This window comes from Pantherophis guttatus, chromosome 1 (genome assembly GCF_059756535.1).
Source record: "Pantherophis guttatus breed Tessera chromosome 1, ASM5975653v1, whole genome shotgun sequence".
Classification (NCBI taxonomy): domain Eukaryota; kingdom Metazoa; phylum Chordata; class Lepidosauria; order Squamata; family Colubridae; genus Pantherophis; species Pantherophis guttatus.
Window position 1 is genome coordinate 247,681,179 of NC_142063.1, and position 23,648 is coordinate 247,704,826.

The 23,648-nt window shown below is 38.7% G+C and overlaps 1 protein-coding gene across 1 annotated transcript in view; it reads right to left on the reverse strand.

The window, feature by feature from the left end:
* The window catches only part of LAMA4 (laminin subunit alpha 4), a 99,682-nt gene extending 76,235 nt beyond the window's left edge, over positions 1 to 23,447 (reverse strand). The window contains exon 1 of the mRNA XM_034409194.3: positions 22,557 to 23,447. Coding sequence (XP_034265085.2) covers positions 22,557 to 22,757 — 201 coding nt within the window. The 5' untranslated portion in view covers positions 22,758 to 23,447. The remainder of the gene's footprint in view (positions 1 to 22,556) is intronic.
* Between the last annotated feature and the right edge of the window lie 201 nt (positions 23,448 to 23,648).

Sequence of the window (23,648 nt, forward strand, 5' to 3'; positions counted from 1 at the left end):
TGGGTGGGCCCAGCAGAAGCATTGCTAGTGGACAAGGTCATTGTTTCTGTAGCAGTAGAAGGCAGACAGGCTGCTGGACTGATGATCCTATTCAAAACATCTGGCACTCAGCAAACTTTAAAGTGCTAATCTCCTAATACTGGATTTGTGGATACTAAACATGCACAACTTGCAGACAAATTATAATTACAGATAGCCCTCAACTTATGACCTCAATTGTGCCCAACATTTCTGTTGTTAAGTGAGACCTTTGTTAAGTGATCTTTGTCTCATTTTATGACCTTTCTTGTCACTGTCGTTAAGTGAATCACCACAGTTGTTAAATTAGTAACACATTTGTTAGGTGAATCTGGCTTCCCCATTGAATTTGCTTCTCAGAAGGTCACAAAAGGTGATCACATGACCATGGGATATTGCAACCGTCAGTTGCCAAGCATCTGAATTTTGATCATGTGACCATGGGGATGTGGCAACTGTTGTAAGTGTGAAAAATGGCCCTAAGTTACTTTTTTCAGTCACTAAATGAACTATTGTAAGTCAAGGACTATCTGTACTCAGATGGAAATGGGTACAGTCTTCTGAAGTAGGTTTAATCCAAAGCAATCAAGGGCAGGATCCTTGGCCCCTCTTTCATCATGTATTCTATTTTTTCCTTGGAGAGGCACTTTGTACACTGCCATTCATACTATAAATTAGTAAAGGGAAGTACAGTACTGTAGTTTGGAATGTAAATTGACTTAGCAAAAGTTTATTATTTTTGTTTAACAATAATAAGAACTAAGGGATTTGATTTTTTTAAGGTCAGCTGGCAGAAATTAAAAGAGTTTAAGAGGAAACTGGCTGTCATTTTTTTAAAAAAGCTATGATCTCAATTCCAGTATTCAAAAGAAAGTTTGGGCTGATTAAACATTCTGAGGTTCCTTGTCATTTAATGCCAAAGATACTTCTGCCCTTTGGACTGTTACTTTCTGCAGTTAGTTTCTGGTTAGTAGATGTAACGGTCTCATAAAAACAAAATACAGCAAACCCTGTAAGTCTGAAGTTAGTTTTCTACTTTGCTTGAGGAAAAAGCAGGACAGTAATAGTATTACAAATTTTGCTCTCCCAAGATAACAAGTTAAATTAAATTTAAATTTAATTTAATTTTAATATGATATTCTGAAGCAAAGTCTTTATATTCTTCAGGTTTCCAACATAATGCTCATTACTTTAGAAAGCCCTGTGCTTTGGATATCATTGTGAGACTGGGTCAAGTTTTGTTATTGTTTTTAACCGCGATGTGTTAGTTAAATAAGACACGATCTGCTGGGTTCACACATCGCATTAACAAAACCAAACCTACTGTATTATGGCTTAGAACCAGTGGTGGGTTCCTCCCAGTTCGGCCCGGTTCTCCCGAGCTGGTAGCGGTGATGATATGACATCACTGAACCGGTTCTGCCCCCCATGCCCCCCACCCACCTACCCCCGCCCCCCACCCCTGCATTATTCTTACCTTTTATTTGGCCCCACCCCCAATCTATTGCTGCCTCCTGAGTCCCAGCTGATGGCTAGAGGGGAAAAAAACTGTTTAAACTCTTGCCGCGGGGCTTCAAAGGACCGCCCTACAGTGGATCAGTGTTAAAAGAAAACAAATGAGTAGACCAGTACCTACAAAAATACATGAGTAGATCAGTGCCTGCAAAAATAAATGGGTAGACCAGTGCCTGCAAAAAATAAATGGGTAGATCGGTACAGCTCTGCAAGCAGTTAAAAGCCTGGTAGACCAGTACCTCTGCTAAATCCTAAATAATTGTCACATGACCATCAAGCCATGCCCACAAAATAAGCCATGCCCACAGAACCAGTAGTAAAAAAATTTAGAACCCACCCCTGCTTAGAACAGGGGTCTCCAACCTTGGCAACTTTAAGCTTTGCTGGCTGAGGAACTCTGGGAGTTGAAATCCACAAGTCTTAAAGTTGCCAAGGTTGGAGACCCCTGGGTAGAACATTATGTGAATCCAGTAAGGGCAAAACAATGTAGGCAAACTATATTAAGGAGATGCTAAAAATCAAAACTGATGGAAGGCAAATGAAGTCAGCATGAGTGCAGAGTTTCTTATATTTATATAAAAATGGTTGCATTCCTTAATCATTTATTGGACAGTTCCTTTGTAATGTGATTTGGACATTAAACTAAAAGCTATATAACTGTATTAATTTAACCTAGTCTAATAATCCATTTAAGCAGGGAAACAGTAAGCCTCACAGGCATAAGAAATTCTGGAGATGTAAAACTGTATTTCAAACTATGCCAGAATGAATCATAAACAAGTCTGCTCAACAGCTGATTTCGGTGCTTATATGGTATTCTTCAGGCATTATGTTCTTACTGTTTCAGAAAGACTGCCCAGCTATTTAATTACCGTAATAGACTGTTCATTACTAGGTTTTCTTATAGTTAGATCTCATCGCAGATATGTCTCCCAACTAACACAACTATTGCGTATTTTTTTCTAAGACGAACTCATAATGACTGATGGAATGGAATAGAATATTCTTTCTTGGCCAAGTGTGATTGGACACACAAGGAATTTATCTCTGTGCATAAGCTCTCAGTGTACAAAAAATAAAGTAATATAATCACAACAACTATACCAATAAGAGAAGGTAGTAGAAAAAAATGAGAAGGATAATAGTAATACAGCTATACTACATGGGTAAATACACATAGACATTTAGACAGCTCTTCGAGAATGAGGTTTTCAGCAGAGTGATGGCACAAGGGAAAAAAACTGTCCCTGTGTTTAGTTGTGTTGGTGTGCAATGCCCTTAGTACAATGTCCTGAGGGGAGGAGTTAAACAGTTTACGTCCAGGATGTGAGGGGTTTGTAGATATTTTCTCAGCTCTCTTTCTGATCTGTGCAGTATACAGGTGTAACTATAAATATTAAATATAAATAATATTTATAAAATAAATATAACAGTGTAAATATATGTAAGTATTCATTCTACAGATGTAGAGTGTAAAGAAGTCCCTCAGAACACCTAAAAAAAAAGAGAGAGAACAAGAACACTTATAAAAGAACAGACACTGAAGACTGAACTATAAATTAATGGATGCCGTGTTTTTCAGCTAGCCAATGCAGCTTGCGCACTGTTAGAAACAAGAGAGCCCAAAATTATCCATAATGAAGTATTAACTCTTTTCTTCTCACAGTTCTGTTTTCTTTTGATTTGTGGTTATGATTTACAGGTTACTGTTTAGTCTAAATTGGATGTTTTCCTGCCTGATGAAACGTATTTAATATTTTGAACTTCATTGTTCAGATATAATAAAATTGTAAGAATAGAAGTTTATTACCACAGAAAATGTAATAATTTCTTTATAGAGTTCTTGATATCATTATTATCAACAAAGACTGCTGGGACAGATAATCTTTGTTTTAGAAAGCCTCCCCATTCTCAGTGCCAAGCACTTGTACAATGGTGGAAGGTCCCTCCTCTGTGATCATTGCCCCTCATAGCCATTTGTTCCACTCTAGTGGGCTGTCTGCATTCTGCAAGGGCAGCCAGCCCAGCCTCTATTAAGCTGCTCATTCTATCTGTTTTGTTTTCCTGTTATTTTTCTGTTGGTATGTTGATCAGCAACCCCACAGCTGTTCTTGGCTGTTACCTGTTGTCATGGCGATCCTTCCACTGTGTCCTCAGTTGCCTACTGTACAACTGGTTGCATGGCAAGCAAGAGAAGGATCTCTGCAGCAACCAAGAACAGCCTAGAACAACCATGGAACTATTAGATCCTTGAATAGCTCACATCTCATCATTCCACTGATGTAAAGGCAAAAAATAAAAAAATAAAAATAAAAAAAAAAAAAAAATGAAGGGAAAAATGAGTTTTTGTGCCTGAAAAAGATTTACATCCATACATATATCCAGAGTGCAGGTGGTGGGAGCAGCAAGGAGACTTCATTTCCTGTGAAAGGGAAGCCAGCAGAATTCCCTCCATGTATGGGAACAGGAAATGGTTTTTTTGAGCATATATAGAACTTGACTCCTTCTTTGTTCAGAAAATACTGCCAAGTCCACTGTGCATTTAATGTGCACATTTAAGCCTCACAGTCATCTCTTTTTTGTTTTAATTTGAAATACTCACTTATTAGAGATCCAGTCTATGCAGGTCATATATTATACATATCAATGCTGTCAGTTTTAGAGTGCTGTGTTGATCAAATTGTATTAAACATTCAGAACAAAAACCTTGGGCACTGTGAGATATCACAGAATATATTATTTTTCTTAGAGGCAAAGGCAGTCTACCCTCCTTGGCTCTTATTTGTGCTTGACAGATGAGGAAAGTTTAGAGTGGGAAACTGGAGAAAATGAACTAAAAGGCTGAGAGGACTAGTCAATGAAGGGGAACCACCCTCAGAAGAAAGTATGCCTGCTTTCTCAGCACAAGAGGGAGGGGTATCCACCAACCAAACCCCAAGCCAATCACCATCCAGATAAAATACTTAACCAGCATTTTTTTACCATTGCTAAGGAATGTATTGAAATCTGGACTGCAATTTCTTAGGGCAGATTATGCAAACTTTAAGGCTGCTATGTAGAACAGTTCAATCCTGTGACTTGTAAATGCTGGCCTCCCAGCAATTCTGTTTGGGTTCAAACATCTTTTTCAAACCTCCCAGAACTATTTGCGACATGAATAGCAATGAATTCATAGGGAACGTAGGAGGAATAGGACCTATGCATATTTGGAATGCCAAGAACAAGGTGCTAACTGTTTATTGGGTTTATTGGGTTTAGAACCTAGTTCTTGGCATTCCAAATACTTTTAAGTCCTGTTCCTCCTATACTCCCTATGAATACATTGCTAGTCATGTATTCATGTTCTCCCTAGTTCTCCCCTCCACTTTATGGGGCGTGGGTGGGAAGGATGGAATGGATGCAAAGACTCTGAGATGTTTAAGGAGCCCAGAAGTGATGGGAAAACCAATGGAGGATTCCTTGCAGTAGAAGCAAATTGCCCCTTTGTAAGGCAAAGCTAAAGGGCTATTTGCTAAGCTCTAGCAAATCTCCCCTATTGACATAAAGGAATATTACAATGGCAACACTATATTTATGAGATCATGTAATCAGTGGGGTGTTTATTTCACCCAAATGCTGTCTGGGGCCTTTCTCTGGAGCTCTTCAATGCTGCCTGATTTATTCAGAGTAATTAATTACAGATCCTTGATTGCTGACTGTGTTCTCACCACCAATTACACCCCAACACTTAAATGAAATTAAACAACTATTAAATAAAACACTTGGTGTGTGTGTGTGTGTGGGGGGAATGTAGAGAATGCTAATGTGTTTTAAAGTAAATAAAATATTTAATTTACTACTGTGGCCAAACATAATTTGTACCGATGAGTATTTTTTCCACATGGTTGCCTCTTTTCTGATGCAAATGCAAAGCAAAATACTATTCAACAATAGAGTCGGCGTTAGAGATGGGGTTGAATCCAATATAAACATTTCAGTTTGGCATTCTGTATAAAACTGCACACTCATATTTTCCATTGACAGCAGGACTAACAAATTTTTAACTTAAAGGCATTCTTTCCCACAAAGTGAAAAAGACACAATTGCTCTCCATAAGTAATCAAGCAGAGAAATCACTGCTGCCCTAAAACAGTTCTGGAGCTTAAAAGTATATAAAAGTATATAAAAAAAATATTGTGCTACCTAGTGTACCATAGTGATAATCTTTGTGACATCTGTTATTCATTAGGGCTGTGCAGCATTTTGGATTTGGAATTAACAAAACAATTGTTGATACAATTGTTAAAGCAGTTGTATCTTTTCTCAAAATTGTTTTCTCACAATTTACAAAATCAAAAAAAATAAAATAAAATAGTAGCAGGCCAGCTTGACTAAGCTAAACTAGCTATGATGTGAAGTTAAATAAACTTAAAAAAAATACAGATAGGTCCTTACAGAAATTTGCATAGTTAAAATAATAATAAACCTGTATATAAACCATAATCAGAAAAAAATGGTTTTAAATGAATATATACAAGCTACAAAAGCTTTAAAAAAAAGGTAGAAAAAGGTAGAACATTCATTTGAGCATCTTGTATTTGCTCTGTCCTTTTCTAATCAATTGAAATCAATGATCCAGCAATAACTCTTGGGATTAAGTTTGAATTGATTGGTATCTTTTTCATTAAAGGCAGTAAAATCATTCTACAGTATTTCCTTGCCTTCCATGCACCATTAAATTCTCTGGTCATTAGTCTCTAAAAAGGAGAGTCTCCTTTGAACTGATTTTGACTCTGACGACGTCATGATCACAATCCAGCAATAATACAGAAACAATTTTCCATTAGTTTTACCCAAGATGATCTCCCCCTTTTTAAAAACTTCCCATCTAACCTACAATCATAGGATTTCCTGGTGATCTCCCATGCTTAGCATTTTGAGACCTAAGAGTGATTTGATGCTGCCTTAATTAGCATCTTTTTCAATTCTCATAGATAATTGCCAACTGAATTGTGCCTACATAGCTTATTTGTCTCTTGATTTTCTAGCTCCTTCTCTTCCATTTCTATTTTTGCACTGCCATTGTTTTTCTTCCTATTCTATTCCATGTTCCCCAGCCTGCTTTTAATCACCCCTTATTTTCTGCCAGTGTATAAATCTAGATTCATATGTTGGGCTGAGCTGTGTTGTAATCTATTTGGTTTAGTTTACTTGATGAGGTTTCCACACAATCACCCAACTGAGTATCTTTCAAAATACTCACTCACAAACTTTCCATATTGTCCTCATCTGTAGGCTTCAGATGCTCTCAGTTGTGCATATGCTTGTGACCAGGGGTGGACTTCAAAAATTTTAGCAAGGAATTCTCTGCCCAGTTGCTGGGTGGGCATGGCCATTGTGGGCATGGCCTAGTTGGCCTCCTGCACCATGACAGTGGGGGGGGGAAGGGGAGGAGTTTGCCCTCCTTGGACTCTGGAGGCTTTCCTTGAGCCTCCGGGAGGGTGAAAACAGCCTCCCCAGGCTCTAGAGGCCCTCTGGAGGCCATCCTGAATTTCCGGTAGGCCCGTTTTTCACTCTCCCCAAGCCTCCGCGTGCGCCCTGCACTTACCTGCATCCAAAAGAGGCCATGTGGAGACTCCTGGGAGGGACAGGGCAGGGTGGGCAGGACCAGCCAGAAGTGGGATTTGGGGGTTCTCCAAACTGCACAGAGTCTTAGCTAGAGGTTCTCCTGAACCCCTGCGAACCCCCAGCAGCCCACCCCTGCTTGTTACCCTTGAGCACAAAAGACACTTCAGCCAATTATTTCATGCACTTGGTCAGTCTGACAAAATTTGATTGCTTTGTAGAGTCTAAATATGTCTCTAGTTATGCACTCTGTGCAAGGGTGGGTTCTAAATTTTTTTACTACCGGTTCTGTGGGTGTGGCTTATTTTGTGGGTGTAGCTTGAAGGTCATGTGACTAGGTGGGCGTGGCTAGGTGGTCAGAGTCATTTCTGGAAGGTCCTCACACTTACGACCAGTCCTCGTACTTACGACCCAACTCATTTGTTTGCTTTTAACACTGATCAGCTGTAGGATGGCCCTTTGAAGCCCCGCGGCAAGAGTTTAAACAGTTTTTTTCCCTCTAGTCATCAGCTGGGACTCAGGAGGCAGCAATAGATTGGGGGTGGGACCAAATAAAAGGTAAGAATAATGTGGGTGGGTGGGTGGGGAGGGCGGGGGCGAGGGAGAACCGGTTCGGTGATGTCATATCGTCACCGCTACCGGCTCGGCCGAACTGGACCAAACCGGGAGGAACCCACCACTGACTCTGTGTATGTTCTTGTTTTTTTTTTTAATTAATTTTGAATGTCTTTATAAACGCAGCAAGTCTTCATCTTCAAAGATTATTTGAAAGCATCATAATTAGCAGAGCAACATAGCATGCACAGAGAAACTGAAGATTGGCAAGCTACAACTGTAATATCTTTCTCCCCCCCCGCCAAAAAAAAACAGCACAATTTTCAACAACTAAAGGCAACTTAAGACTGCATGAAATATGAACTGGGGATGAGGTACAGTCAATACCATGAAGACATAATGTAAGAAAGAAGTTGGGGCACATTTGTGCTATGATTAAATGCAAGTGGGGAAATCTCCCTAATCAACATTTCAAATGAGAGAATACCAACCAATTATCTCTTTACCATCTGTTATTAAAATAGAAGTAAAAAAGTATTTGTATCAATATCTCATATAAACCGATCAAATATTTGTCCACATGTATTTGGGACATGTATTTAGGATGTGTGGTTCAGTGGCTAAAACGCTGAGCTTGTCGATCGAAAGGTCGGCAGTTCAGTGGTTCGAATCCCTGGTGCTGCATAACGGGATGAACTCCTGTTACTTGTCCCAGCTTCTGCCAACCTAGCAGTTCAAAAGCATGTAAAAATGCAAGTAGAAAAATAGGGACCATCTTTGGTGGGAAGGTAACAGTGTTCCGTGCACCTTTGGCGTTTAGTCATGCCAGCCACATGACCACAGAGATGTTTTCGGACAGCGCTGGCTCTTCGGCTTTGAAACAGAGATGAGCATCACCCCCTAGAGTTGGGAACGACTAGCACATATGTATGAGGGGAACTTTTACCTTTACCTTTTATTTGTGTATATACATCTGGCAATATACAAAATAGTCCTCTTGATAGGCTGCTATCAGGATGGTTGAAAAAGACCAGTTTTAAAAACTATTAGTAAATGCACTGAGAAACCTCAGGAGCATTTATGGAGTTTCTCAATCATCGAGGTCACAGTTGTCCCAAAGGTGCATTTCAAAAGGCAACTGGACTTTCTTGGTGATTTGATAACAACTGGACCAAGAAAGTTCTGTTGCCTTTTGAAAAGCACCGATGGGATTTGGAAGCATTCTATTCATTACTGTATGGTATCAGATATATAATGCAGAATAAAGAATTGACTTAAATAATTTATTTTTAAGTTCATAATTGGCTAGCATAACTTTGTAAATTAGCATTCTTGTGCTTCCCAGAGGATGAATATGATTAAATGCATAACACTGCAAAGTCAACATATTCATTTTGTAATCTTTGATTGTTTATAAGGGGGAAAAAAGGCCTAATTGGACTGAGATAGAGAACTTCCTTACAAAACAACACAAATTTGGGAAACAATAGTTATCAATAGCAATAGAAGATTTCAGTAGTAGTCCTTCTCAGGACAACATTTTAACTATTTTTACTCCTAAAAGAAAAATCAGAATAATATTTGATTCAAAATTATTTTTAATACAGATATTTAATGCTGTTCAGCTATTTTTGAGACTACAGTATATGGATAATATTAAGGATTAATGTTACCAATTTTTGCCATTTACTTGTCAGTTAGATAAGTAACGTTAGCATTGCACATATTTGTATAAAAGAGCTCAGTAAAAATGCAATTAAAATTATGGGATAAAGCTGTTTAGATCATGCAGTTGGGCTTGGTAATTTTGTTTTCTTCTCAGTTTCCTATGATTTAAGCAGCTTAATGCTGGCAGCTTGAATTTTAGCAGTTGATTTCCACTTAAAACTTTGATAAAATACAATCTCAAACATCTGTAGTGTAATTTCCAACCCATACAAAGTAGTCTCTTAGAAAACTTAGAAGGGCCTGGTGGCTCAGCAGACTGATAGCATTGTGATTAACACCAGCTGTCTGCAATTACTGTAAGTTCGAATCTCACCAGGCTCAAGGTTGACTCAGCCTTCCATCCTCTCTAAGGTAGGTAAATTGAGTTTACCTGCTCCCAGTTTGTGGGGGCAATAAACTGACTTTGTATAAATATACAAAGTATGAAGGCTATTGCTTAACGCATTGTAAGCCGCCCTGAGTCTCCAGAGAAGGGCGGCATATAAATCAAATTTAAAAAAAAAAAAGACTAAGACTGACTTAGAAAAGTAATGCCAGTAATATATGGTAACCTGAATTATTTTTGTATTGAAATTTATTATTTATTTATTTATTTATTTATTTATTTATTTATTTATTTATTTATTTATTTATTTATTCAATTTATATGCCGCCCCTCTCCGAAGACCAGGGCGGCTCACAATACACTAAAAAAAATCACTATAAAAACACTTAAAAATTAAAAACCTTAAAGACATTAAAACCCATTCACACCATTCATTTCAAATGATTTCAGAAGATCTCACTCAATATATTCTAGGCATTATAATCCACAAAAGTTTATATGGAAATAAATGGATTAGTCTTAAAGTGCCACAAAAATAATTGGTTTTATTGCAAAATACTAACATGGCTATCCAGATTGATTATGCTTTAAACCTACCCTTTAAGGTAGTGCCAAAGTAATGGTAGACTTTTTGTGCAGATGTCATGTGATCTGCAAGTATATTACATACTTTGGTGACATACAACCCATGGTTTCCATGCAGGGCTGCTGCAAAACCTTTTGTCATTTGTGGCTAAGATGCTGTGCTTGTCGATCAGAAGATCGGCAGTTAAGCAGTTCACCGCCCTGAGTCCTTCGGGAGTAGGGCGGTATAGAAATTTGATTAATAAATAATAAATAAATAATAAATAAATCCTTAGCGCCGCATAATGGAGTGAGTTCCCATTACTTGTCCCAGCTTCTGCCAACCTAGCAGTTTGAAAGCATGTAAAAATGCAAGTAGAAAAATAGGGACCACTTCGGTGGGACGGTAACAGTGCTCCATGTGCCTTTGGCATTTAGTCATGCCAGTCACATGACCATGGAGACAACTTCAGATAGCGCTGGCTCCTCGGCTTAGAAATGGAGATGAGCACAGCCCCTAGAGCAGGAAACAACTAGCATGCATGTCTGGGGGAACCTTTTTACCAGTTCTGCCAATAATACCCAAAAAGAGCAACCAATATATTCTAGTCATATATGTCTAGGCCTCATGTTACCCTAAAACAGTGCCCCTCAGCAACATTATAGTTACAAAGATAGAAAAAAATCTGATTAATGAATTCAGTGGAATGAGATTACCACATGAAAGCCTAACAGATCAAGGCTGAGATTTCTTATCAGTCTCACTAAGATGTCTCTATATAGAGATTTGGGGCTCACGGGATAAGAACCAATCCTTATTACCCCCAGATTGATGGCTGAATTAAGCACATGAATCTGACCTTCAAAAATTATCTTCTTCCTGGGGCTGAGAGAGAATTGACTGGCCTAAAGCTACAGGCTGACTTTCCCTCTTAGGCAACACTAGAATTTACAGTCTCCTGGTTAGTAGCCTACCACCTTTACACCAAACTATTTGCCTATAGAAAAGTGGTTAAAATATCTTCAGGTGTTTAATAGTCTTTTTGAACTGTTTTACAGTAGACAACCCAGAAAAGTGATAGGCATCCAAACGGACTAGAAAAAACAAAAGATGTGACTGAATGTAGATTTGCCCGGAGAGTGAAGTTATATGCAATTAGCTCAGGGAAATTTACCAATAGCTAACCAGAAACAGAAGCTCAAAGAGCTAGAGAAAATATGTTGAGTTGGGGAGTGGTGTTGTTGCTGTTGCCCAATCAAAAATGTAAATTGCAGGCAAAATGGCAAAGTCCATGCAGGATAATGAAAAAGATGGGACCTGTTCACTATAGGATAAAAACATATGATCTACCATATATTTTTACTGTACTACAAAATAATTATTGGAAAAATAACCCTATCCCATGCTTTATTAGTACAAATGAAATTGGGAATGCAGCTGCTAGCCTAAGCTTGTTGATGTTCAGACAGGCAAAAGAAGATGGCATAATTGAGAAAGAAGTCTATGCATTAAGATGAGCAGAATAATTCTTTAAACTGTACTGATGGGGATGAGAATTCAGTGGACCATAAATACTTAATGTTGGAAAGAATGAAAGATAGTGCGTGTTAGTTCTTGGCTTAAATTCATTTTCAACCCCACAGTTTGAATGCTCTGGCTTTTTGAGATAAATTCCAGCCTTCTTTATGGAAATCACCCTAAGTATTATGGTCTTCACCATACCACTAAGTATTATTGACCTTTTGACACTGATCTGAATGAGTTTTAACAGGCCAAATCATTCTTTAAGCAATGTGCCAGAAATACTGACCTTCACAATGATTTTAGCCGGGTTTTACTTTTTCCCAGTTGGATCAGAAAAAGAGGATTGTAGCTGCTCATTATTAAATACACAATCAAAACACCAAAGGATCTTTACACTAGTTCACTAGTGCCCTTCTGTCTCTTCATTCTTAAAGAACCATGCCTCTCCCTATATGGTGAGTGAGAAATTGAAACTGTGGGTAATGTTCTCTAAACTGCCTTTTTAATAGAAATATTTAGACTATATGCATTTCCCCAATCATAATATAATATTTAAGCAGGACTAAGGATAACCATAGCAACCTCATATTAATTGACCTGGACTTAGTGATCTTAGGTAGTGTAGCCAGGTTTTGTATACTAGTTATAATAAAACATAAATGAGTCAGTGGTGGGTTTCACTTACCTTTGCTACCGGTTCGCTCTTGCGCGTGCCACTTCTGCACATGCACAGAGTGTATTTGATGACGTCCGGGTGAGTAGGTGGAGCCTCCTGCCGCTGCTGTTATGGATTTGCCCGAACCGGGTCGAACCGGTAGCAACCCACCACTGAAATGAGTCCTTCCAGAGGGCTAAGTGTGAGTACCATTTTGTGTTAATATAATTTTATATTTGTTCTCCTATATCCGTGATGGCGAACCTATGGTACGCATGCCAGAGGTGGCACGCAGCGCCCTCTCTGTGGGCACACGAGCAGTCGTCCCAGTACAGTTCCATCGTGCATGCGCATGTGACTCCTGCCAGCAAGCTGGTCTTCTGGTCTCTGCCTCACATGCACAGGGGCGGGGCTCATGTGGGAGATGCATGTGCATGCGCGGGGAGTGAGCCACATGCATGTGGGGGCGGGGTGCATTCAGGGGGGACATGCACATGTGGGGGACCATGTGCGCATGCGTGGGGGCAGGGCGCATGCATGGGGGCCATGTGCGTATTGCCTTTTGGGGGTTCGGGCGCGCACACACGCATTCGCTTGTGCACATGCGCACTTTGGGCACTCGGTCCAGAAAAGGTTAGCCATCTCTATCCTATATGTTTGTTATATTATACTTCAATTTTGATGTATTTTAGTATCAGTTTATTTTTAATTTGCTTTGGTTTACAATTGTAATAAACTAAACAATGGCTGAATTGCTGAGTAGGGGAAGGAATAGAGTATGTTACAGAAGGAGTTTGTGTATTGGACCTTGGAACATATAAATCTGTCCAAAGAGAAACAAGGAAAATTATAATATAGAAACAGAATGACATAGGATAAACAGGCAAAGGACGGAATCATGGTGGGACTGACAGAAAGAGTCAGAGCCAGTTGACAATTAAGAACTATATGTGGAGAAATGAACTACAGTCTTAGATAGGTTTTTTACTTCCAAAAAACTCACCCAACTGGAATCTCCTGAGAATGAGAAACACATCTCCTAAAGAGTGAGCTGGTAGGCTAAGAAAACACTGTTTAAAGAACTGTGAAAGTGAAAGCTTTTTAGAGAGCAGGAAAAACAACTCTACAGCACTGAAAAAGCAAAGGTAGAAATACAAGCAAAGCTTGTGTGTTATTTCAATTCAGACCACCAAGCTGAGAGAATTTCCTGAAAAGCTCTGCAGATTACTTAATATACATATAGGAAAATATCTAAGGCAGCGGTGTCTAACCCTGGCAACTTCAAGACCTGTGGACTTCAACTTCTAGAATTCTCATGGCTGTCTGGGGAATTCTGGAAGTTGAAGTCCACAAGTCTTAAAGTTGCCAAGGTTGGACACCCCTGATCTAGGGCATAAATTGTGTTAGGATTAAAATTATTCTAGTTCACTGCTGAGATAGCCCAGTGTTAGAAGTCTGGCAAGCACTTTCTGAGTACCTCTTTTAGCCATCTCCTACACCCTATAACTCCAGTTTATTGCTATTGTGCCCTGGGAATTAAATGAGAAATTATACCATCCAACTGGGTTAATCTCGCACCAGCTAATTCTTCTCTGTAATGATCCCTTAATAATATCCCTTATATCATGCCCACCTATATTAAAAAGCTTTCTCTCCCTTTCAAGTCCAAAATCAGAATCAATTTCATCTAGTGAGGAAGGAAAATAATAGAATTTCCTGTTGCAGCTGAGCAACTTGGTCTTCTTGAATGTTATGTTCTCTAGTTACTTTTGATTCATTCCATGAGTTCTGGCCGATGCCAAAATCTGGACACCTCTTTTCCTTGTTCTTCAGTTCTTGCTTTCCCTAACCTATTTAATCCTGTGCTTCTGAAGCAAATCTTGGTTCCTATTTCTTGGATCATTTCTGAAGTGCTACCTATGATCAGTTTTGCAATCTAGAATTTGCAATGATACTCTTGAGTCCTGTGAGACAGCTATAAGTGGTGTCTTCAAAATGGCCATTCTAAACTGATCAGCAGTGGGCTGTGTAGAAGTGCGAGAAGCAAAACCAGCGTCTCTTAAGGCCTGGACAGTGAATTAGCACTTTGGCTTCACCTTGTGAGAAGTAGAGATGCTACAAAAGGTCATGGGTACTTTTGGTTGAATTATATATAGCAAATATATATCACAACAGTATCACAACAGCTCATTCACTCACTTCCATATGTTTCACCCTTCCCACATATCTTTCAGATTTTCCCAGTTTTATAGCTTTTCTTTTCATAAAGCACATTTAAAACTGTTTTCCTTAACTATTTACCTTTAGTTAACAATTCCCACACTGAAAAGACACACAAAGAGTGGGAACATATAAAACTGATGAACATTAAAAAGCAGGTTTCTTAATATTTAACTTATTTGTCATTAAAGCCTTTGTCATACAGGACAAGGCTGCTTTTTTCAGCACAATCAAAAAACCAATAAAACTGAGCAAAGGGAAATATATATTACTTCTAGCATGTCATGTTTCAGACTAATCACATTTCCACTGTAGGTTGTCTACAGCCAAAGAATCTGAAGGAAAAATTCTGCAGAATATTTGTGTGGCAGGATTAAATGTCATAACAGCCAATATATGTATTTCAGCAGGCTTCCTCACTCTATCATGTTTCATTGTTCTAGTGGGTTGCTTTTTTTCAGATGCTGCATTCCAGCTTGGAACATTCTGTGAATTGATTATGTGGTTTTCATAAAACCAATTTTTCTAAGATCTGGCACCACTGAGCCTAACTAATGGTCAATGTCTATTTAGGAGAGGAAGAGGATTTGAACTAGGAAATAAATCAAGAACATAATTGGGAGGCTTACTCTGATTTCCGGGCTTAAAAACTGGCTTGATTCATATGGAAACATTCTTATTAAAAAAGAATAGTTTTGCCCTATAAGAAAAACAGTATATCTATTTAGAATTATATTATAAATTTAACTAAATTTAAAAAATGATTACATCTAATATTGATAAATCAAATATTATTTGATTTATATTTAATTTATATTTAAACACATTCATATAGTTTTACCATCCCGTTTAGCTGCTTTTGTCTAGTTTTCCTTCTGTTATACTGGAATTAATTTAATTTAACAGAAGTTTATCTGTTTCCTCTTTCTAGTAACTAGCTTTTCCATCAAAAGAGTGTAACATTTTTGAAAATAGGCCATACTTTCTCAGGGTTAAATTTATAAAATTTCTAATAGATTGGACCAAGTGAAGGCAAAATAGAAATGAGTGTGAATACCTGTCTTCAAATTCATTTAAAAAAAAATTAAATCGGTGTGAAAACAAGTGACTATGCATTTGTTGCATTTCAAAACTCAATGCAGCCAAGGAGATGGTGGGTGCCACTTTGTACTTATCCTCATGCCTACCCTTTGAGAGCAACACCTACCTCTGAACTCCCCTGAATGCAGGGGGATAAATGTTTGTAGAAGTTAGTCTGTAGAAGTCAAGAGTTCTCCCTGCTGCCACCACTATCATACATTTCCTTACTGCTTCCCTTTGATCCCAATCCACCCAGTCTGCCAGCACAAGAGGACAGAGATGGTGCACAAGAATAGAATATAGAATAGAATAACAGGGTTGGAAGGGACCTTGGAGGTCTTCTAGTCCAACCCCCTGCTTAGGCAGGAAACCCTACACCACTGCAGACAAATAGCTATCCAACATCTTCTTAAAAACTTCCAGTGTTGGAGCATTCACAACTTCTGGAGGCAACTTGTTCCACTGATTAATTGTTCTAACTGTCAGGAAATTTCTCCTTAGTTCTAAGTTGTTTCTCTCCTTGATTAGTTTCCACCCATTGCTTCTTGTCCTGCCCTCAGGTGCTTTGGAGAATAGCTTGACTCCCTCTTCTTTGTGGCAGCCCCTGAGATATTGGAACACTGCTATCATGTCTCCCCTAGTCCTTCTTTTCATTAAACTAGACATACCCAGTTTCTGCAACTGTTCTTCATATGTTTTAGCCTCCAGTCCCGAGGAGTCTTGTGGCGCTTGTTCAAGGAGCAGATAGCAGATAGCAGCTGTGGCTGATGTGTGTGTGTGTGTGTGTGTGTGTGTGTGTTTTGCACAGATAGCTCTCAGGTGCTAATTGCTGGACCAGGAGGCTTTGTTTATAGTCACTAATCCCTTGGTTACTTCTTGGTTGGATTATTGCAATATGCTCTACGTGGGACTGACTTTGAAGACCACTGATCCAGAATGTGCCAGCTTGCTGCAATACTGGGCATCTCTCAGTTTGTCAATGTAACACCATTGTTGTGCAAGCTGCACTGGTTTCCAGTTTCTTTCTGGGTATATTCAAGGTACTGGTTATCTCCTTTAAATTCTACATGGCACAGAGCCAGGCTACTTTGGGACTGCCTCTCCCTGAAAATTTCTGCCTATTTCATCAAATTGGATTGAACAGACATGATCCAGTCCCTTTCTTTAAATGTTGCCTTTAGTGGTACATAGAAAGCATGCCTTTTCTGTAGGAGCCCTTCTCCAGTGGATCACCTTCTTCTTGAGATCTGACAGGTCCCCATTCTCTCAACCTTCTGGATATTTGGTCACATATCGGATCAGATTATTATTATTATTATTATTATTATTATTATTATTATTATTATTATTATTATTAATTGAATTTGTATACCGCCCTACTCCCGAAGGACTCAGGGCGGTGAACAGCCAAATAAAATACATATAATACAAATGTTAAAAAAACCACTAAAATAAAATTAAATAATTGGCCCGGAAAACGAAATTTAAAACACCCCAAATTCATAAGACAAATTTAAAACTGAAGAATTTTAACAATTTTAAAAAAAGTTTAAAAGAGAGGTTAGGCTAGGCTGGCCTGCTGGAAAAAAAATCTTTTGATGGCACAGTGGAAAGCGCGCAGGTCCAGGATCCTCCGTATCTCCGGAGGGAGCTCATTCCAGATGGCGGGTGCTCCCACAGAGAAGGCTCTCCCCCTGGGGGCTACCAGTCAACATTGTTTGGCCGACAGCACCCTGTTGATGATTATCAACAAAATTTTGTGGTGTGCAGAATGTGATAGATTAACATATATACTTAAAGATAGACAATAATCAATTTTCAATCAAAGCTGGGATAAATGGTACCAATGGATAGAAGTAAAAATGTCATGAGGTAAATGTTAGGGAAGCATGTAGCATAGATATGTAAATAATAGGATTAATTCTTATTACTAAAGGATAATTTACCAGCTAAAGCATACTCAAAAACTCAAAGAAGTACAATGCAGTGAGCCATGTGCAGATGTGTATATTGGGGGAAAAAAAACACTTCATAAACGCATGGCACAACAAAGGAGAACTATGTCCTGAGAACATATCAGGACTAGATTCAACAGTTCATCTGCATTGAAGACAACAAAAATATTTTGGACAGAGAGGATCGCTGGTTTGAAAGACGGCTTAAAGAGGCCATCTATGTCAAAATTGAACAGCCCTGTCTCAACAGAGGGGTTGGGATACGACATCATCTATCTCCAGTCTACAACACAGTCCTTTCAGCAATTCCAAGAAGGCTCCACACTAATTTGCACAATTCAGGTGACGCTGAGGACACAGATAAACCTCCAGGTGACCTTAACGACCCACTAAAAGAATGCAAATGACCAGCTGTCTGCAAGGAATATAAATCCTTCCAGTCCCCATCATCCAGTCAGAGCTGAAGAAGCTTTTTGGATGGGAAGCAAAACATCTTAAAAAACAAACAAACAAACAAACAAACAAAAAACCAACCAACCAGAAAGACCAGTTGGCTCTTGAAAAAGCACCTTTGGGACAACCATGACCTGGATGATTGAGAATCTCCATAGACATTCAAAGAAGTAGTGCAAAATCTGAGCCTGAGTGGCGTAGGAGGCTAATGCCTCCTACTAAGGCAGCATTTAACATCCAGCTGCCTGCAATTACTGCGAGTTCAATTCTCACCAGGCTTAAGGTTGACTCAGCCTTCCATCCTTTCTAAGGTAGGTAAAATGAGGACCCGGTTTGTGGGGGCAATAAGCTGACTTTGTATAAAATATACAAAAGTATGAAGACTATTGCTTAACGCATTGTAAGCCGCCCTGAATCTCCAGAGAAGGGTGGCATATAAAAATAAATAAAAAAAAATAACTAAAAAAAATCGGAAGATGTGGAGAGACCTGGCCCATAGAATCACCAAGAGTTGGACACAGCTGAATGGATAACATCATCATCATCATTGGATAAACTACTGGTAAACTAATTATATGGAGTTCATGAATGTGTAGGATGAGCTTTATTTACCCATTGATGCTAGCTCATCCAAGAATTTTGCCAGGTATTAGGGTTGAAGAGCAATCAGGATGAAAGGGAGCAAGTCAGGGCCAAAGGATAATCCAGAGGAAATGATCCAGAATCAGTCAGATAATGAAACTAAGGAATAATTTCAAAAACTACAGAAATATGCTAAATATATAACTCTGAGTAGCTCACAATATATTACCATAAAAAGACCAATACAAATCAAAACTAGATGGGATTCCTATATACAGACATAAAGAAAAAAGAAAGAAAGAAAGATGCATCCATCTTAATCCAAGGCCTGGAAGAATAATCAAGTCTTCAAGGCTTTACTAAATGCTATCGGAGTGAGGACCACATGGATTTTAATTGGGAAATAGTCAGTCCCTCAAGTAACCTGGCTCCATGCCATGTAGGGCTTTATAGGTAATAACTAGAACTTAGCATTGCATCCAGAAGAATACTAGCAACGAGTGCAGCTTGCAAAGCAGAAATATTATGGGGGCAGCATCCCTGTGCACTGTTTTCTAGACCAGTTTTCTTGACTAGTTGAAGCTTCAGATTAGTTTTCAAGGACAGCCCCATGTAGAACACATTGCAAGTAGTCAAGCATCAAAGTAACTAGGGCACAAGTGCCTGTTTGAAAGGCTTCTCAATCTACGAAGCCATACAACTCATGTACTGGTGCAAAGATGGAGCTGTGCAAATCCCCGCTTGGTCAAAATTGCCACCTTCCCTTTGAACAGGAGTTATCAGTTCAGGAGGAGCCCCAGATGTCCTGTCATTCTGCAATGACAATTGCCTTGCATTGGGGCTAATAATTGTTGAGGATATAGCTGTGCATCATAATGCTTTCTAAGTTATTCAACCAAAGTCATGAATAAAATTTGTACCATAAATTCAAATTGGGAGCATTGGACTGGAACCCAAAAGACAGTGAGTTCTAGTTCTCCCTTAGGTACAAAGTCAGCTGGGCCAGTCACTCCCTCATAGCCTTAGGAAGAAGGCAATGGCAATACATTTCTAAAAAGATAGCTGAGAAAACTGCAGAGATTTCTTTGTGTAATTGCCATGAGTCAAGACTGACTTAAAGGCACCTAAATAAGAAAAATATATATCTAAAAATCCAATTAGTAACTGGAGAAACATTTCTGTACACAGTATGTTTTGTGAAGACATTACTATATACTGTACATTAAACATCAATAGGATCATGTATATGGTTAATAATAATTAAAAAGACACATTAGAACCAAATTTCCACTGAATTTCCTGGAGAAACATGTATGCTTAAAATTCCCTATGGAAATAATAATTCCTTCTACTTAGCCTGCATCTTTATTCTTCCTTACCTATAATATTAAGGGCTTGCCTATACTGTACAGAGATGTGGATATTAACTTGACCCAGATTTAATTTCCGACTAAAGCAGTGCCTGGTGCTGACAGAAAAATATTTGCTTGGCTGCAGTTCCTTAAAAGTAAACATTTGTGGTGAAGCCTAACCCAATGTAAAAATGTGCAGGGATGGAAACCCAAATTAATCTTATGCATCCATTTAGGGGATTTTTGTGAGCTAAGATGTTCAGATTTTCTATTTCTACCTCACCCAGCCAATCAAGCAGTAAATTTAGTGACCCTGGGGGAAAGACGTTAAGCATAAGTTTTGGCCTTTGATTTTTTTTATTGAATCACTATCCCATATATTCTCTTATGAGCATTCTTTTATTAATGCTTGTCAGAGCAGAAAGGCAGGATAAAAATGAATAAATAAATGTATGTTTTATAATAAGGCATACTAATAAATTTGAGCTATTATATATTGCAAACATCATTCATCCAAAGCAGATACTTTAGTCAATAAAGAATAAGGTATCCCACTTTCAATGGCTATTGGCAAATACTAACAAATGTATGAAATTTGCATCCAGTAATGGTGTGGTAGTGTGGTGGTGATACTTATAGCAATGCTTATATTTAATACAGTCGTAAAAGTAGGAGTTCCTGTTCAACTACTTGTCTGATTTGAGAGGTCCCTTTTTTCTGAACATGAGTATTGAGGATTTCACAAGAATTTCTTATTCATTCAAAATGTGGAAGAATACTACAATGACAACAACAACAATAATATATTTTTATAAATTCTCTATTTGCTAAATACTGGTTCACTAAAAGTTGGGCTGCAAACCAGGATGTTCAATTTAAAATCTGCTATACATTTATCTGTTAAATTTAGGAATAATAGTTAATGAAGCAATGCTTCAGGCCTGGGAACTCATTCTGGGCTAAGCTCTGCACACTTTCTAGGTTATTGTCCAAAAATCTCTTCTTTCCCATGACCTCTCTGTCTTAATTTGCCTCCTACACAATATCACTTTTACAGAATATAGTTTCTCCCACCCAAGTCAAGTTGTGTTTTCCCCTCCCACCTCAGCTGTGAATTGCACTTAAACCAAAATCAATCAATGACAAGTATCCAAGATAGAAATAAAACCTACTGCATTATCATTAACCCATATATTTTGCATCTTGAATAAATATATTTTTGAGTCATCAAAGTACACTGCTGTCTTTATTTTCTTATAGGTAGAAGAACATTCTGTTGCAGATGGTCTTCAGCCCTTTATTTTCTAAAGTTTAAGTGTTACGAACTTTTACTTAGAACACAATTGTTATGACACAAGTCCTGAACTCTGTAGCAATAACTTCCAAACAAGCAAGTGAAGTATTGATGAGGTTGCATACATTCCTCTAGATGTAACTCAAAGTCTATAGGCTAAGGTTCTGTACCATACTACAGTTTTGAATTCTACTCAGTAGGATGTATAACTACTTCTGACATACTTCCAAATTGGGAGAATAGACCCATGTGATACAATCATAGAACCTTAATACAAAGCTTATTTTCATTGGTGTTCCTAATTTGTATTTAAGGAGCATGCAGTCGTGTACACACATTCTTTTCATGTGCAAAGTCCTTTCTTTTATACCATAGTGGATTTGAGGACTATTCTATGTATAAAACTGGAACCTTTGTTCCTAAGGGAATTTTGGAAGGTTAATCACATGGTGATACCAACCGTAATAAAGATTTTGGCTGGGGAAAACAAGAATATTATGGAAATCAAGAAATGCTTGTTAAAACAAGGAAAATAGATATTTTCTCATAAGAATACATATTTCCCCATTAAACAGTATAATAACGTTTAGATGTCCATTGATTCACACAGATCAGTGTAGGATCATGGGACTGTGTAATCACACTGAAATGAATGGGATGAACTGTATATTCATGCAATTAAACAAATCTTTCCTGTCAAAGACAGTGAAATCACCAGAGTTTGCTATTTAACCTATTTTTTCTTTCCTGTCAAACCAATAACTCTTTCCTCAAATCTTCCTGGAATTCCAGAGGCCTTACAATCTCAACACAAGTACAAAACTTTCTTTCAAAGGGAAGGTGGTACTGTAAGTTAGTTTATTTGAAACTTTTTGGTAGGCCAAGTTATTGTTTTTTCATGAAAAGCCAAGCAAGCTAACCTGAATTTGTAGTACTGCACCAGGAGATGCACTTTGGAATTTGAAAGGGAATCTTTTCTAGCAGCATTTAAAAAGCCTTTACAATCTTCCTAGCCCCACACTTCTGCTTTCAAGTGGAGGGCATTTGTATTACCCATCTGAAGTCTTAAACAAATATGAGAGAAAGCATACAAAGGAGGAGAAAGGTCAACAGAGAGGAGAGCGACTGTACCTCAGCAAAATGCGACCAGCTCGCAAAAGCTACAGCTTGCTGCTGCCCTCTGAGAAGGCTATTGTCTTGGCTACCATGGGCTGAGCTCTCTTCAGTGTCAAAATGAAAAACGTTGTCCTCCGCCGAAGCTGAGCATAAGGAGAAACATCCCAGGAAGGAGAGTATAGGAAAAAGCAGGGTCCAGGCCAAGATCAAAGCCATCTCCTCCCCTCACATTCAGCAGGGAACTTTCAACTTCTTGCTTTTTGCTTCTGCTTTAATTGCCTCCCGGCCCACTTGCTTGAGTGGCGCCTCAGTTATTTTAAGTATCAGCTTCCAGATGTGGGGCTTCTAAGTCAATTTGCAACAATTCCTTCTCAGAAGAGTGCCTTTGCTTTCTTTCTCACTGGCTTTCGGAGTCTGGAGTTCCTCTTTCTCCCTGGAGGCTCTGACTGAATAACATACAGATGGGCAGTGCTTAGCAGAGAGTGTCAAAATGCAGATTGTATTCCAGGAAAGCAGCCCGAGCTGTGCTGCCACCTTATCTCCCCTCAGTCAGGATACAGGCTGAGTCTGGATTCAAAACTCTGGCTTCCGCCAACTTTTTGAGGATCGTCATTCCCCTTTCCCCTTCCAGCTTGAGAGCCACCCACGCAGCATTCAAGTCAGACCTCCCCACGCTTCCTCTTACATCCCCTGCTCGAGACTTAATGAGACCTTGCTGATGATAGCTAACTTATAGGATATCTTTCAAAGTATCACAGGCATGGAAAATTTGAGATAGACCCACAGTCAGAAGGATGGTATGGAGATATGCTTTTCTTTTTGTCATTTGAAACTTCAAGATGAAATCAGGTACCCAAGAAGTCCTAGATGCAGGATTTTTGCTAGAAAATGGGCATCTTAACACTCTTTATTAGATTCTCCTCCCCCCCATTTCTTCTCATCAAATCTGTTCACTGAAAAAAAAATTCATTCAGTACCGATTTAGAAAATGGCTTCATTATGCAATTGCATGAACTTTTATTTACAAAGACCATCTTGTTTTCCTTTTCAAGAGATGCTTTGTGAAGTGGCTGAAACAAGGCTGGTAGTGTATAAAATTCTGCCAAG